The sequence below is a fragment of the Odocoileus virginianus genome, chromosome 7, assembly GCF_023699985.2.
Source record: "Odocoileus virginianus isolate 20LAN1187 ecotype Illinois chromosome 7, Ovbor_1.2, whole genome shotgun sequence".
NCBI classification, from domain to species: Eukaryota; Metazoa; Chordata; class Mammalia; order Artiodactyla; family Cervidae; genus Odocoileus; species Odocoileus virginianus.
Window position 1 is genome coordinate 79,310,326 of NC_069680.1, and position 17,072 is coordinate 79,327,397.

At 34.2% G+C, this 17,072-nt stretch overlaps 1 protein-coding gene across 1 annotated transcript in view; it reads right to left on the minus strand.

Annotated features, from left to right (window-relative positions):
- RYR2 (ryanodine receptor 2) overlaps positions 1–17,072 on the minus strand; it is an 803,099-nt gene that overhangs the window by 494,712 nt on the left and 291,315 nt on the right. Inside the window, exon 4 of the mRNA XM_070471032.1 lies at positions 131–151. Within this exon, the coding sequence (XP_070327133.1) occupies positions 131–151 (21 nt within the window). The remainder of the gene's footprint in view (positions 1–130; positions 152–17,072) is intronic.

Sequence of the window (17,072 nt, forward strand, 5' to 3'; positions counted from 1 at the left end):
GTTATTGGTCACAACATACAGTTACTTTGAATACTAATAATACCAGCCACACCAGGAAGCCAAACAAAAAGATTAGAGGCAACAGCAAACATGCAGCCATTTAGATCACAATCTCTTAGAAAACACATACCCATTTTTCCACATCAACCTTCTGTGGAAAGAAAAAGCCAAGATAAATAATAAGCAAACAAATAAATAGCTAGCAAGGTTTTAATTAGTGCCACTTAAATAAACTGAAATGTAGTCCCTGCACCAAAACCTATCTCCAATTCTGAAGGACAGGTAACAGTATTCAAACTTTTAATTTATAGCATTTAATCTCAAACAAACAAAAAAATTTCATTTAATTTAGTTATCAGAACCTCAAAAGGCACTGGGCTGAGTTTGTACCAGGTACATGAAATAAAAATAATCTAATATATTCAAAAGCAAACGTGAACATTTATCACATTCTCAAACCTACAGACCTTTGATTCTGGAACCACTATTCTCCTCGAATAGTGGTTCGAGATCCATTTAGAAATAACTATACATCTCTGATAAAATAAAATTTCTCTTTGCCAAATCTTTCCACTCTTATATAAAAGTTCACAATATAACAAATGGTATATGCTGCCAAAAAATTCTGAAACTGCATCAAAATATTATTTAAAACATGTTAATGGATTTGTTAGTCTCATAACCATTATGTGACTCTTTAAAAAGTAAGTGAATATAATTATATCCAAAGTGCAAAACAGAACAAATCACAAAGCCATATATTAACAAAAACTGCCTTCCCCTGCTCAATCCATCAGAATTTAAAAATCTCAACACTCTCACCTTAAAGGTTAAGTTTCTATAACCAACCTCCCTTCTTAAGCACATATGAAATACCTCAGTGAAACTTGAGGTGTGCTTCAAATTCCTCATTCATTTAAGTTTATTTGCAATTGTTTTCCTTAGAAAATTCATTAATTGAGTCAAAAGCTCACACTACTTAGGCAGGAATATTTGCCATAACTAAGAACCTCCATTCCTTAGTAAACAAGCTTCAAGAAGAAAATGTGGATAATATTTACATACACACTAAATATTTTTTAATGTTATAAAGTGATATAAAAATATCAACCTAAGTATACAGGTAGGATTGTTTTGAAGGCCCAGTGAAATTCAATAGATTCAACAGATTACTTGTAACAGAGATTTTGGCTTCTTCAATACTTTACTTCATCTTCAGAAAAATCTCTTCTAAGCCTACTCCCAGCCTAGAAAGAACACTTTACTGAATGGGAAGTCCTGGTTTTCACTATCTACTTTCAAGATATTTAGCTGTTATCTAAAGTTCAAGTCCTTATTTTAAGCCCGAAACCTATTAGAATGATGAATATATTTCTTTAGATCCTGAGTCACAGGAAAGCAATCTAATCATGGCAAGTACAATGTAATTGTTACACAGTTTTCTACCTTTAAAAGAACAAATTCTTATATTTATTCCTTTCACGAAAAATAAGGAAACATGAAATTATTTCCCTTTCATGTTTACCAGGAAAATAGGATATGTCATATTTTTCAATGATTGACAAAGACATTGTGTTATCCCATCATTATTTTCACATCTCAGTTTTAACATACACACACGTTTGCATCACCACAAAGATAAAGTGCTGTGGGATTTTTCTAGAAGAAAGAGAACCTGTAATCAAGAGTCATAGTTACTAGTTATTAGTAATAAATGGTCTTTAAAGATCTATATTATAAAACAGAAATGTCTCTTAAGAAGCAGGAACTAGTTAGCAATAATATAACAGACTCAGTATCCAAATAGCCAAAGAAAGGCATAGCAACAGCATGTGCTGGGGGTGAAATTTCAGCTAAACATAGAAGACAAAACAAATGGTCCACAGAGTTAAAAGACTGATAAAGTGCAAAAGTTGTAACTATGCATAAGTGATGCAGAGAGATTTCATGACACTTATGAAAGTTAACAAGAACTATTTAATTAACGGCCTATTAACAATGAAAAATACAATGATTTATATGTAGCTCATCAAGGAAGAAAAATATAAAGCACACAATGAATTGGACCAATTTTATAGTTTAAACAATTACCAAATCCATAAAGCATATAAGATAAATGAATATCCCAATAATATTTTACCCAAGTATGTGCAATTTTTAAAAAATATATCAACTCTATTAATTTAGGGAAAATAAATATTTCACCATCTGTAGAGAGCTGACTTACATATTTTAATACTGAAAATGAGCAATCTTATTTTCAAATAAAAACAAAATTTCCATTAAAGAAAATAAAACAGTCATTTAAGGAACAGTTTGATTTAGCAAAGAGGACATAAGTTAAGAATATTATACAAAAGTAGTTAAGTCTAAATTTTATTATAGCACAATGCAAAAGCTGAAACACCCACAGGACATCTCCATTTTTGTATTCATATTTTAGTCAATATGTACAATTAGCATGTTCCAATAATTTATATGCCTAATTAATATATAAATTATAAATTAGGTACATAAATATGAACTTTTCAAAATTAACATATAAATTATAAATTAGGGTACATAAATATGAACTTTTCAATAATCTACAAACACAAATTTGGTTGTTTCTTCCAAGCTGCTTAACTTACTTTACTGTTTAAGGTAAAAAATGTTATTATTATTAAAGTTATAGGTCATATAGTTAGAAGTTAATATGTGCCAGGCTTCGAGCTAAACACTTTACATGTAATCTTACTGCCTGCATTTTATATATGAGGAAACAAATGACGTGCAAATGTGTTACAAATTTTCCTCAACAACAACAAAGTTGTTGGAAAAAAACTATTGGACTTGATCTTGAAATTCGGTTTTTATCGTCAAAGTCACATTCTCCTAAGCAATTCTTTGTATGCCAATACCAAGATAAATCATCTTTTTGCTTCTCTTTTGCTTCAAATTTTTCATCTATTTAATTTTAAATTTTTCACCAGGTATTTCTTATGGTTAAATGTCACCTAATACAATGTGTTAACATCAAGATAAGAGAATGTAAAATGAACCTAGAGATTCTTATGATATCAAATATTTTACTTAGTTTCAGTTATTCAAACAGCAGGTCTGCTTTTTCACCTAGATAAAGTTCACCTATAACTACAACACAACAATAAAACATCCATCATGAACATAACATTTTTAATATCAAGGCATAACATAAGAAAAGGAATTTGAAATATTTAATACATGCCTGCAATCCATTACCCTTTTTAAAAATAAACAAATGTGGAAAAAAAAAAACTACCCCATAAATAATTCTCTACTGCACATGTTTATTATTAAGATTGAGAAGAAGAACATGAGAAATTTGCAGAGTGTTCAAGGATTCAAAAGACAATAAAGTCATTTCAATTTTTTAAAGTAAAATTACAGTTTGGAGGGCCCACATTTTTAATAAATATAACAAATTCAGAAAAATATATAAATCCTGAATATATAACTTCATAAAACTTTACTTCATAAAATATATAACTTCATAAAACTTCAAGTAAATAAACAAACCCATGTAATCATCACCCAGATCTAATAATAGGACAGAACCTACAACCTAGAGGCTGCCTTCACATCCTCTCCCAAGGTAACTACTATTCTATCACCATTGATTATTTTTCTAATTTGGAAATACAGCCTGTATTCTCTTTTCATCTAGCTTCTTTAGCTGTCATTAGGTCTCTAAGATTCATCATGGTGTTGCATGTAGTGGTAAGTAATTCATTTTCCCTGCTTATAATATTCCACCATATGAATATGTCACAATTTATTTACCCATTCAACAGTTGAATGGGCTTCCTTTATGGCCCAGCTGTTAAAGAAACCAGATCTGAAAGAGACACGTGCACCCCAACGTTCATCGCAGCACTGTTTATAATAGCCAGGACATGGAAGCAACCTAGATGCCCATCAGCAGACGAATGGATGAGGAAGCTGTGGTACATATACACCATGGAATATTACTCAGCCATTAAAAAGAATTCATTTGAATCAGTTCTAATGAGATGGATGAAATTGGAGCCCATTATACAGAGTGAAGTAAGCCAGAAAGATAAAGACCAATACAGTATACTAACACATATATATGGAATTTAGAAAGATGGTAATGATAACCCTATATGCAAAACAGAAGAAGAAACACAGATGTACAGAACAGACTTTTGGACTCTGCGGGAGAAGGCGAGGGTGGGATGTTTCAAGAGAACAGCATCGAAACATGTAAAAATCTAGGGTGAAACAGATCACCAGCCCAGGTTGGATGCATGAGACAAGTGCTTGGGCCTGGTGCACTGGGAAGACCCAGAGGGATGGGATGGGGAGGGAGGCGGGAGGGGGGATCGGGATGTGGAATACATGTAAATCCATGGCTGATTCATGTCAATGTATGACAAAAAACACTACAATACTGTAAAGTAATTAGCCTCCAACTAATAAAAATAAATGGTAAAAAAAAAAAAAAAAAGAAGAAGGAAGGAAAGAAAAAAAAAGAAACCACCTGCAATGCAGGAGACCTGGGTTCGGTCCCTGGGTTGGGAAGATCCCCTGGAGAAGGGAATGGCTACCCACTTCAGTATTCTGGCCTGGAGAATCCCATACACTGGTATAGTGTGGGGTCACAAAGAGTCGGACATGACTGAGTTGACTTTCTCTCACTGAACAGTTGAACATTTGGGTTGTTTCCTGCTTGGGGCTATTACAAAAAAATTTGTTGTGAACATTCTTCTACATATCTTTCAGGGAATATAGGAATATATATATATATATATATATATATATATATCCAGTGGTATATACCTAGAGTGGAATTTCTTGATCATGGATTTAAAATGTTTAGCTATAGTGGATACAGCCAAAGAGATTTCCAAAATGGTGGCATGCATTTAATTCTCATCAGAAGTATATTAGTTTCATTTGCCCCCCATTTTGCCAATACTTGGTATTACTAGTCTTCTCCACTTTAGCTCTTCTGGGGAATGTAATACCTCATCACAGTTTTCAGCTGCATTTCCTTGACATTTGATGAAGCACTTTTTCATATGCTTTGGAAATTTGGAATATCTCCATTGTGAAACATTTGTTCAAGTCTTTTACCCATTTTTTTGCTATTAGTTGATCTGTTTTTGTTCTTACTGATTTGTCAGAACTGTTCATACTTTCCATATATCCTCTCCCAGCCTGTGTCCTGTCTTTTCCATTTTCTAATGGTAACTTGGAGGACAGACATTCTTAGTTTGGGCATAATTTCTCAATCTTTTCCTTCATTGCTGGTGCTTTTTGTCCTGAAAAGACCCTTCTACATTATTTTTGAGACAATTTATTATCTTAACTCTTACCTGAGACCTACAATCTGTCTGGTATTGATTTGGGGAGCATATGGTACTATGGAGAGAATTTAGATTCATTTTCCCTTCATTTAGCTATTCAACTGACCTGATTATCTTTAACAAAAAGATAATTCTCGAGCCCACTGCATTGCACTGCCACCTCCATCATAAGTCAAGTTACTAACCTGTAGAGGTACTGATGAAATCTATTCTATTCTGGCCTATTTTTCTATTTTTGTTATCCTAACCACTATTCCATCAAAATAATTTTTGATATGAGGTAGCCAAAGGCTCCAATTTGGTTCCTCAACATTATATTTGTTAATATTGACCGTCTTTATTTCCTGTAATGCTGAGAATAGACTTAAAAATTTTCACGCACACAAAAAGAAAACCTGTTGGGATTTTGATTTTGATTGCACTGGTTAACTGATAAACTTAGAGAGAACTGCCATCTTTATAATATACTGCATTCCAGCATCGTATATTACTCTTTATTTTAGGTCATCTTTAGTTTCCTTCAAAATGTTTTTCAACTTTCTATAGAAAGGTCTGCACATCTTTCATTATAATTATTCCGAGGTATATGTTGTGCAAGTATGCTAAGATAAGTGAACTCATTTTGAAATTTTTATTTTATTTTTGCTAATATATAAAAGATAGCTGAAAACTTATAGAGTACTAACTTTGCCAAATACACTTTATTTCCAATAGTGCCTACCATCACCCCTTTATTATACTAAAATAATTCAATATTTCACTGGTTTTCCATTTTATAGTTTCTATCAGATTAAAGCGTTCCTTACCTTACAATTTACTAAGTTTGCAACAAAATATTTATGTTTTAAATGTTTTGAAGGTATCAACTAAAATACACAGTCTTTCCCTTTTCGTCTTTTAATATGGTCAAAGGCATTAATTGGTTTTATGGATACATTAACTACTTTTGAATCCCATATTAGCTTTAATATGCTATAGATTTTATGTATCCATAAATTTGATTTACTGGTATTTTATAGAGGATTTCTGAGTCTATTACTTTGATGAATATTAGCATATAACAACTTTTTCCTGGCAAGATCTTTCTATGGTTTAGGACCATGGCTATGTTGACATCATATAATTAGTTGAGAAGGATTCTGAAACAGGTTAAGATTAAGATTATTGCTCTCTCAAATGTTTTTTAGAATTGACCAGAGAAGCCATCTGGGTCTGGACTTCTTCATGGTAATGTGAATTTCAATAATACTCATTTTTTAATATTTTAAATCTGAGACATAATTGACATAACTTTATATTAAATGAATGATTTGATATTTGCATATATTGTGAAATGATCATTACAATAAAAATAGTTAATTTCCATGACCATACATACTTACAATTTTTTTCTTGTAATGAGAACTTTTTAGATCTACTATCTTAACTTTTAAAATATCATACAGTGTTATTAATTATAGCAAACATGCTGTACATTATATTTCCAGGGATTACTTACTTTATAAGTGGAACGTTGTATATTTTGACCACCTTCACCCATTTTGCTTCTTCCAATATCCTGCCCCTACAACCACCAATCTGTTCTCTGGAACTACAGGTTGTTTTTCTGTATGTTTTTCTGATTCCATATAAAAGTGAAATTACATAGTTTTTGTCTTTCTCCATTTCACTTGTTCCTGCATAATCCCTTCAAGGTCCATCCATGTTGTTAAGAAATTATCTCTTTTTGTGGTTGTATAATATTCCACATTTTCTTTATGGATTCATCCACTGGTGCTCACTGAGGTTGTTTCCATGTCTTGGCTACTGAAAATAATGCTGTAATAAATATGGGGAACACACATCTTTCCAAGTTAGTATTTTCCTGTCCTTTGGATAAATACCCAGAAGTGGAATTGCTGGATCATATGATAATTCAATTTTAGCTTTTCAAGGATCCTCCATAATGTTTTCTCCAGCGGCTGCATAATTTACATCCCCACCAACAGTGCACAAGGATTCTCTTCTCTCCACATACTTGTCAACACTTGGATTTTTTTATTATAGCCAACCAACAGTCAAAAAATAGATTTCACCAAAGTTTTGATTTGTATTTCTCTGATGATTCGAGATCTTGAGCATCATTTAATGTACACTTTGGCCTTTGTACGTCTTTAGGAAAATATCTGTTCAGATTCTCTGACCATGGCTTAACCAGATTGCTTCGTTTTGTTATTGAGTTGTATGTGTTCTATATATATTTCGGATTTTAACACCTTATCAGAGATGTAATTTGCAAATATTTTCTCCTATTTCATAGGTTACCTTTTCATTTTGTTGACGATTTCCTTTTCTGTCTGAAAGCTTTTAGGTGTGATGCAGTCCCAATTGTTGATTTTTGCTTTTGTGGTCTTTGCTTTTGGTATCAAATCCAGTATTCATCAACACTGATATTAAGAAGCTTACTGCCTATGTTTTCTTGCAAAAGTTTTATGGTTTCAGGTCATAAAACTTCAAGTCTTTAACCCATTTTCAATTGATTTTGTGCATGGTATAAAATAGTGTTCCCTTTTCATTCTGATGTGAGACTCTGTCCAGTTTTCTCAGTACCATGTTGTGAAGAGACTGTCCTTTTCCCATTGTTTACACTGGCACCTTTGTCATAAGTCAATTGACCATCTATACACGGGTGTATTTCTGGGCTCTCTGCTATGTTCCACTGATCTATGTGTGTGTGTATATATATATATATATATATATATATTTTTTTTTTTTTTTTGCTAACACCATACTGTTTCCATTACTATAAGCACAGAATATCTTTCCATTTATTTGTTTCTGATTCAATTTCTTTCACCAGTGTCATAGTTTTCACTGTAAAGGCTCTTCACCACTGTGGTTAAATTTATTCCTATTCTTTTTGGTCCAATTGTAAGTGGCACTGTTTCTTTAATTTCTCTTTCTGATAGTTTCTATTAGTGTAGAGAAATGCAACAAATTTTTGTATATTGATTTTTTTTAACCTGCAGCCTTACTGAATTCATTTCTCTATGTAACATCATATCACCCATGAACAGTTATAGTTCTACTTCCTCCTTTCCAATCTCATACCTTTTCTTTTTCTCTGGTTAAGATTTTCAGTACTCTTGAATAGACATGGGAAGAGTAGCCATCCTTGTCTTGTTCCTGATCTTAGAGGAAAAGCTTTCAGCTTTTTACTGTTGAGTATAATGTTAGCTGCGGACCTGTCATATATGACGTTTAGTAAGTTGAGGTATGCTCCCTCTACACCCACTTTATGGAGAGTTTTTCAATCATAAGTGGATGTTGAACTTTGTCAAATGGTCTTTCTGCCTGTTAAGATGGTCACGATTTTTACCCTTTGTTTTGTTAATGAGGTGTATCACATTGACTGATTTGTGCATGATAAACAATCTTCACATCACTGGAAAAAAAAACCCAGTTGGTCATGGCATTGATCCTTTTAATGTATTGTTGAATTCAGTTTTGTACAGAATTTTTTCCTCTATATTCATCAGAGGATACTGACTTATAATTTTCTTTTCTTGTGCTTTTCTTGTCTGGTTTTGGTTTCAGGTAACGCTGGCCTCAGTGAATATGTTTAGAAGTATTTCTCCTCTTCTGTTGTTTCAGTTCAGTTCAGTTGCATCCAACTCTTTGCGACCCCATGGACTGCAGCACGGCAGGCCTCCCTGTCCATCATGAACTCCTGGAGTTTACTCAAACTCATGTCCATTGAGTTGGTGATACATTCCAACCATCTCATCTTCTGTCATCCCCTTTTCCTCCTACCTTCAATCATTCCCAGCATCAGGGTCTTTTCAAATGAGTCAGTTTTTCGCATGAGATGGCCAAAGTATTGGAGTTTCAGCTTCAGCATCAGTCCTCCCAGTGAATATTCAGGACTGATTTCCTTTAGGATGGACTGGTTGGATCTCCTTGTAGTCAGAGGGACTCTGAAGAGTCTCTCCAACACCACAGTTCAAAAGCATCAGTTCTTCAGTGCTCAGCTTTCTTTATAGTCCAACTCTCATGTCCATACATGACTACTGGAAAAACCAAAGCTTTAACTATACGGACGTTTGTTGGCAAAGCAATGTCTCTGCTTTTTAATACGTTGTCTAGGTTGGTCATAACTTTTCTTCCATGGAGCAAGCATCTTTTAATTTCATGGCTGCAATCACCATCTGCAGTGATTTGGGAGCCCAAGAAAATAAAGTCTGTCACTGTTTCCACTATTTCCCCATCTATTTGCCATGAACTGATGGGGCCAGGTGCCATGATCTTAGTTTTCTGAATGTTGAGTTTTAAGCCAACTTTTTCACTCTCCTCTTTCATTTTCATCAAGAGGTTCTTTAGTTCTACTTTGCTTTCTATTGTTTGGAAGAGTTTAAGAAGAATTGGTATTAATTCTCCTTTAAATGTTTAGCAGAATTTATTACTGATGCCATCTCATTCTTAAACAACATAAGACCACAAAGTTCTTTCTGCCATCAATTTGTGAGAAAAGCACACCATGAATTTAATTAAATGAAGTCACCAAGTAAGTCCAATAATGCACTGAATTATACTTTAGCCCAATTTCTTATCTTTATTCTGATTTTTGTATTAGACAGAATGTTATTTTAATTTGTCAAATAATGTCAAACAATGAAACAGACTTATACAATACAGTAAACTTGGCCATCTCCCACAATATTATATTCAACTTAATAAAGGAAAAGATTTTGAATTTTCACTTGGAAATTTAAATATTTTTCTTTTAAAATTTAAACTGAGTAATAGAAGACTAAGATCTACTGCTTCCTAAGTTATTCCTCTTTAAGAATAGGAAAAGTTCCTGTAATACTGTTTACACTGCTTTCTGAATTTGTCTAAATTCTGAGGAATGGTATAAACACTCTCTAACTCAAAACTACCAATATCTCCATTTTCAAGCATAGAATATATTAAAATGGGGCTTGTACATAAATTTTAATGTTAACAAATTCAAACTGATGGGTACTAAGCAAATATAGTAATTCTCTTCTGCATAAGCTCTTACCAGAATTACTAAGTTTGATTAAACACCACTAGTAAATTCATCTGGGAAAATAAATATTTAAGAAGAGTATGAACAATTAGTGAGCAGAGAAAGAGAAGAAATAGGTAGAGCTAGCCTTATTAAATATTAAAATGTTCCTAAAATACAGTGATTAAATCAATACTGTTTTGGTATAATAATAGACAGACATGTGTGACAGAATATTCAGCTTAGAATAACCCATCTGGGAATGTATGAACTTAATGTATGACTAAGAAAGGCATCACAATAAATAAGGAAAGGAATCATCACTCATGAAAAATGATGGGCATTCTTCTTAGCCTCTGGGGGAAATAAAATCAAGTTAAACAGTAATCTTAAATGAACTCTGGATGGATCCACTATGAATAATAATAAACTCTTAAATAAATTCTACATCCATTTACTATTTAAAAAGGGGTGGGTATAACAAAGGGTATACAACGATATAAACAAAACAATTCAGTGCAATCTCAATCAAAATATCAGCAAGTTATTTTGTGGATACCAAGAGAAACTTATTCTAAAGTTTATATGGGAAAACAAAAGACCCAGAAAAGCCAAAACAACACTAAAGGAGAAGAATAAAGTAAGAGAACTGATACTACCCAATGTTAAGACTTAAGTATAACGTTACAGCAGTCAAGACAGTGTGGTCCTCATGAAAGAACAGACAAATGGGCCAACAGAAAAGAACAGACAGCACAGAAGCAGACCCACACAAATGGAGCCAGTTTATCTTTCACAAAGGCAATTTAGTGAAAAGAGAACAGTCTTTTCACCAAGTGGGGCTGGAACTCTACATCTGTATACAAAAAAAAAAAGAAAGAAAGAAGAGAAAAAAGATTCTAGATACGGATTTTAAAACTTTCACAAAAATGAGCTCTAAGCAGGTCACAGCCTTAAAATAATATATCAACTATAAAACTCCTAGAAGATAACATGGGAGACCATCTGGGTGACCTTGGGTTTGATAATGACTTTTATAGATATAATGACAAAAGCATGATCCATGAAAGGAAAATTGTTAAGCTGGACTTCATTGAAATTAAATCTTCTTCCCTGTGAAAGACACTGGCAGCCAAATGAAAAGTCAACTCACAGGCGGGAAAAAAACTTTACAAAACATATATATTATAAAATTCTGGTATTCAAAACATGCAAAAACTCTTAAAATGCAAAAATATGATATACAATAGAATACTATTCACCCAAAAAAAAGAATGAAATAATGTCATTTGCAACATGGATGGACCTACAGAATATCATACTAAATGAAGTCAGAAACAGAAAGATAAATACTATATAATATCCCTTATTTGTGAAATCCAAAATATGACACTAATGAACTTATTTACAAAACAGACTCACAGACACAGAGAACAGACTTGTGGTTGCCAAGGGGGGGGAGGGATGAATTACAAGTTTGGGATTAGCAGATGCAAACTATCATATAGAGAAACAATAAACAACAAGGTCCTACTTTATAGCACAGGAAACTATATTCATATCCTGTGATAAGCCATAATGGAAAAGAATATGGAAAAGGAAACATGTATATGTGCATATGTGTGTATATAGGCATCCCTGGTGGATCAGTGGTAAAGAATCAGCCTGCTAAGCAGGAGATGTGGGTTTGATCACTGGGTTGGGAAGATCCCCTGGAGAAGGAAACTATAAGCCTCTTTGGTATTCTTATCTGGAAAATCTCATGGACAGAAGAACCTGGCTGGCTACAGTTCATGGAGTAACAAAACAGCTGGACATGACATAGTGACTACAGAACAACTACATATATACACACACACACACACGTACATATATGTATAACTGAATCACTTTGCTGCACAGTAGAAATTAATATGACATTGTAAATCAACTATATTTCAATTTAAAAACTTAACAATATGAAAATAACCCAATTTAAAATTTGGCAAAAGGTATCACCAATAAATATTTCACAAAAAATATATCAGATGGCATGTAAGTATATGAAAAGATGGTGTACATCTTTTGTCATCAGGAGCTTTCAAAGTAAAACAACAGTAAGATACAATTACACAACTATGAGAATGGCCAAAATCCCAAACTGACACCACTGAATGCTGATGATGAGGTATAGCAATAGCTTTCATTCATTATTAGCTGGAATGCCACAAGGTACACACCCTAGAAAAGTCAGTTTGGCAGTTTCACAAAAATAAACACAATTTTAACATATGATCCAGCAATCTCTTTCCTTCACATTTACCCAAAGGAGCTGGAAGTGTATGCCTACAAAGTCTACACATGAGTTTATAGAAGCTTTATTCACAATTGTCAAAACTTAGAAGCAATCAAAATGTTCTTCAATAAATAAAGAGATAGACAAACTACTGTATATCCAGGTGATGAAATTCTGTTGTTCAGTTGCTCAGTCATATCCAACTCTTTGCAACCCAATGGACTGCAGCACACCAGACTTCCCTGTCCTTCACCATCTCCCAGAACTTACTCAAACTCAAGTCCATTAAGTCAGTGATGCCAACTTAGTAATAAAAAGAAATGAGCTCTCGCGCTAAGGAAAGACATAGAGAAACCTTAAATGCATCCCCCTATGTGAAAGAAGCCAGAATGAAAAGGAGGCATACTGAATGATTCTAAGTATATAACATTATGGAAAATGCAAAACTATGGAGCCAATAAGAAGATCAGTGGTTAGAAGGGAGGAAGGCATGAAAATGTGAAGTTCAAGGGACTTTTAGAGTAGTGAAACTATTCTGTCTCATACCAGGAATAGTGGATACAAAACATAATATATTAACTTAAAAAAAATCTGTTGGCCATGCTGCATGGCATGTGGGATCTTAGTTTCCTCACCAGGGATCAAACTCTCATCCCATGCATTGTTAGCACAGAGTCTTAACCACTGGACCATCAGTGAAGTCTATGTCAAAATTTTTAGATTGTACAGTACAAAGAGTGAACTATAATGTGAACTGTGAAGTTTAAATAATGATTTGTCAACATTGGCCCTAATGTAAACTATGAACTTTGGGTGGTAATATTTGTGAGTTATAACAAATGTACCACATTAATGCAAGATTTTATAATAATAAGCGATATGGGGGAGGGAAACGGCTATAGGACATTTTCAAACAACTTCTGTAAATTTTAAATTGCTTTCAAAAATTAAGTGAAACAAAACATTTTAAGAAATCAAAAATATATTCTAATATAAAGAAATTATATAATATATACCAAATTATTATGAGAGAAATGAAGAAAATCTTAAAATCCAGTGATATGGATCTCTGAGTAAAATATTACTTCTGGCTGGGAGGATTATGAAAATAGTCAAGGAAGACACTTTCTTGGACATAAGCATAGAAGGACAGGGTAAAATTGTGAAAGATGCAGAACTGCAAGTTGAGGAATTAGTGTGGTAGGAATATGAGAAATGTATCAGGGGAAAATAGAGCTTATTCAGGGAGTGAATCCAATCTAGATATAGAGTGGACAGTAGGAAAAACTAACTAATGGATAAAGAAGATGTGGTACATATATTCAGTGGAATATTACTCAGCTATCAAAAAGAATGACATAATGTCATTTGCAGCAATATGGGTGGACCTAGAAATTGTTACACTGAGTGAAGTCAGTCATACAGAAAAAGATAAATGTCATATTATATCCTTTATATGTAAAATCTAAAAAGAAATTATACAAATGAACTTATTTACAAAACAGGGACAGACTTACAGACTTATGGTTATGGGGCAGGGACGGAAGGATGAGGGAAAGGGATAGTTCGGGAGTTTGGGATTGATACGTACACACTGCTGCATTTAAAATGGATAACCAACAAGGGCCTACTGTTCAGCACAGGGAACACTGCGCAATGCTGTGTGGCAGCCTGGAGGGGAGGGGAGTTCCCGGGAGAGTGGATATGTATGCATGTACGGCTGAGTCCCTTTGCTGGCTACCTGAAACTATCACAACGCTGTTAATCTGCTACACCTCAGTATAAAATTAAAAGTTTAAGAAAAAAAGAATAACTAAAGCTAGACAGAGAAACTAAAACCTCACGTTCCTTCATAAAATTGACCGTTCACTTGGCAACAATTAAATTAATGAAATTAGGAACAGTCTGCTCAGGGGACAGTTCATTCAACAGTTACAGGCAAGTTAAATACCTAGAAAGAAACCATAATCAAAACAGTCCTTGACAAAACACAACCAGAGTCATCTAATCATTGGCTGAATCCCCTGTGCACGGTTTTCTTCCTAAGCAATTCGTGAACAATTTTCAAAGGAACTAAAAACTCTTTATGGTGAAACGAACTACAAATTTACTGAATTTAAATATCTATGTAGCATTCACCTCAAATCCATACTGGAGGCACAGAGATTATACCTCATGAATAATTAACACAATATCACTCATTTCCCTACTCATAATTGTTAGACACACTAATACCATTAGAAATAAGACAGTCTCCAGGCCATGGGTGTGTAAAGAAAGTGTCAGTTTTTATCTTTTCCCTGGCATCTTGTTTTTATTTCTTCACGCTGCTCACGCAAAGATTTATAGTTTATAAGGCACAGATTCCACTTACGTCCTATTCTGGAAAAAACATTCCTGGCTCTTTAAGCTCTACCTCACCATTTACTGTTCACAGAACTTGGAACATAGTTATTCATTATAAGTCTATAGACTAAACAAGTGCAAGTAACTCCAGCTAGAAGTATTAAATTTTGTGGCTGACAATGGCTCCTTCTGTTGTCTCTGCTGTGACTTATCTCTCCCTTCTCACTTCCTTTGCACTGTCGATCTCACTAGGACACTCGTCTCTCATGTCAGATCCTGCGGTGATTTCAGTAGGCTCTTCTCTCACACCAGGCTCACTGACTCCAAAACTACGGACCTCAGTTGCCTACAGTGCGGAGCCCATTCTGTGCACCTTGGGTGCGCTGCTCTCTGTCCTCGGTCAGTGGTCTCAGGACAGTTCCAGGGTTTCCTCTTCCAACATAGAACTTGACCCCAGCTCTGTTGGGGTCTTAAGAGATAACTGCTTCACTGTTATCTCAGAAGTCACACCTGGTCGTATTGCCCATATTGGCCTTTCTCTGTCCAGACGGCCCATCTGCTCTCTAAGTTACACAGATCCCCCTGGATTCCGTTTTTCCCTCACAGCTCTGAGGTTAGTTGCAAAAAAGTAGAGATTCTGACACTACATGGCTACAAGTCAAAAAAGTTGCTTGATTTCCACTAAGTCCTTAATTCTGAAATTGTATGAAAGATTCTGTATGCGTAGAAATTATCCTTTTTTTTTCCCCTGGGGAACAGGTTTGTAATTTTTATCTGATTCATCAAGATACCACAACAGGGGATGGCCAAATAATTTCTCACCTGGACTGGAGCACTATGGACAGCGAAGGAGGGATAACAGGAATTAAGTTGTGACATGTGTCAATGTGAACTGGGCAGGCAAACAAGGACGTATGCTGTTCTAACCCCCAAAGTTTACTTTCTCACTTTCTCTTCTGAATAGATTTCTTTTGTCTCAGGGCAGAGCAGGGCAAGGAGAAAAATAGCTGTGCTTAACAGTCAATGTCACACTTAGGTTCAAAATTGCTACCATAGTAGGCACAGAATTGTTGGCACTTTTCAGCCCCTTAATTTTTAGGTTTATAAAATCTGTTTTTCAATCCCTCAAGTCAGCAAACATTTACTATCTGATTCATTACATGCTTTGTCCTAGGTGTTCATGCTAAAGCCATACACACAATAGAGCAAAACCTCTGCATTCATGGGATTTACACTGTAATAGAGATAAATGGCTTATTTAAAAATAAAAATAACCCACAGAAAATCATAAATCAAAAAGACATATGCACCCCAATGTTCACTGCAGCACTATTTACGATAGACAGGACATGGAAACAACTTAAATGTCCATCGACAAATGAATGAATAAAGATGTGGTACATATGGAACATTATCAACCATGAAAGGGAACAAAATCCAGTCATCTGTAGAGATATGGATGGACCTAGAGACTATTGTACAGACTGAAGTAAGTCAGAAAGAGAAAAACAAATACTGTATATTAACACATATAAGTGGAATCTAAAAAACACTGGTGTAAATGATCTTATTGCAAAGCAGAAATAGAGACAAATGTATGAATACAAAGGGTGGAGTAAGGTGGGATGAACTGGGAGATGGGGATTGACATGTGTACAGTATAGAAACTATATATAAAATATTAACAGATAACTGGTGAGAGCCTACTGTAGAGGACAGGGAACTCTACTCAATGCTTTGTGATGACCTAAACATTCACCAAAAGAGAGCGGGTGTGTGTGTGTATATATGCACATATATTCATATACAGCTAAGTGAATACAGCCATATGGATATAGATGTATTCACTTCGCTGTATCGTAGAGACTAACAGAACATTGTAAAGTAACTATACTCCAGTGAAAATTAATAAAGACAAAAAATAAAAACACAATGCACAATATTAATACATCAGAAGGAAACGAAATGCTTTGGAGAAAACTCAAGTGAGGTAAGAAACGGTGCTAGTGAGGGTATAGGGAAAGTAAGGAGAAGCAGCATTTGATAAAAAATAATTTAAAAGGACATATTCTGTCAAATTAGACTGCAA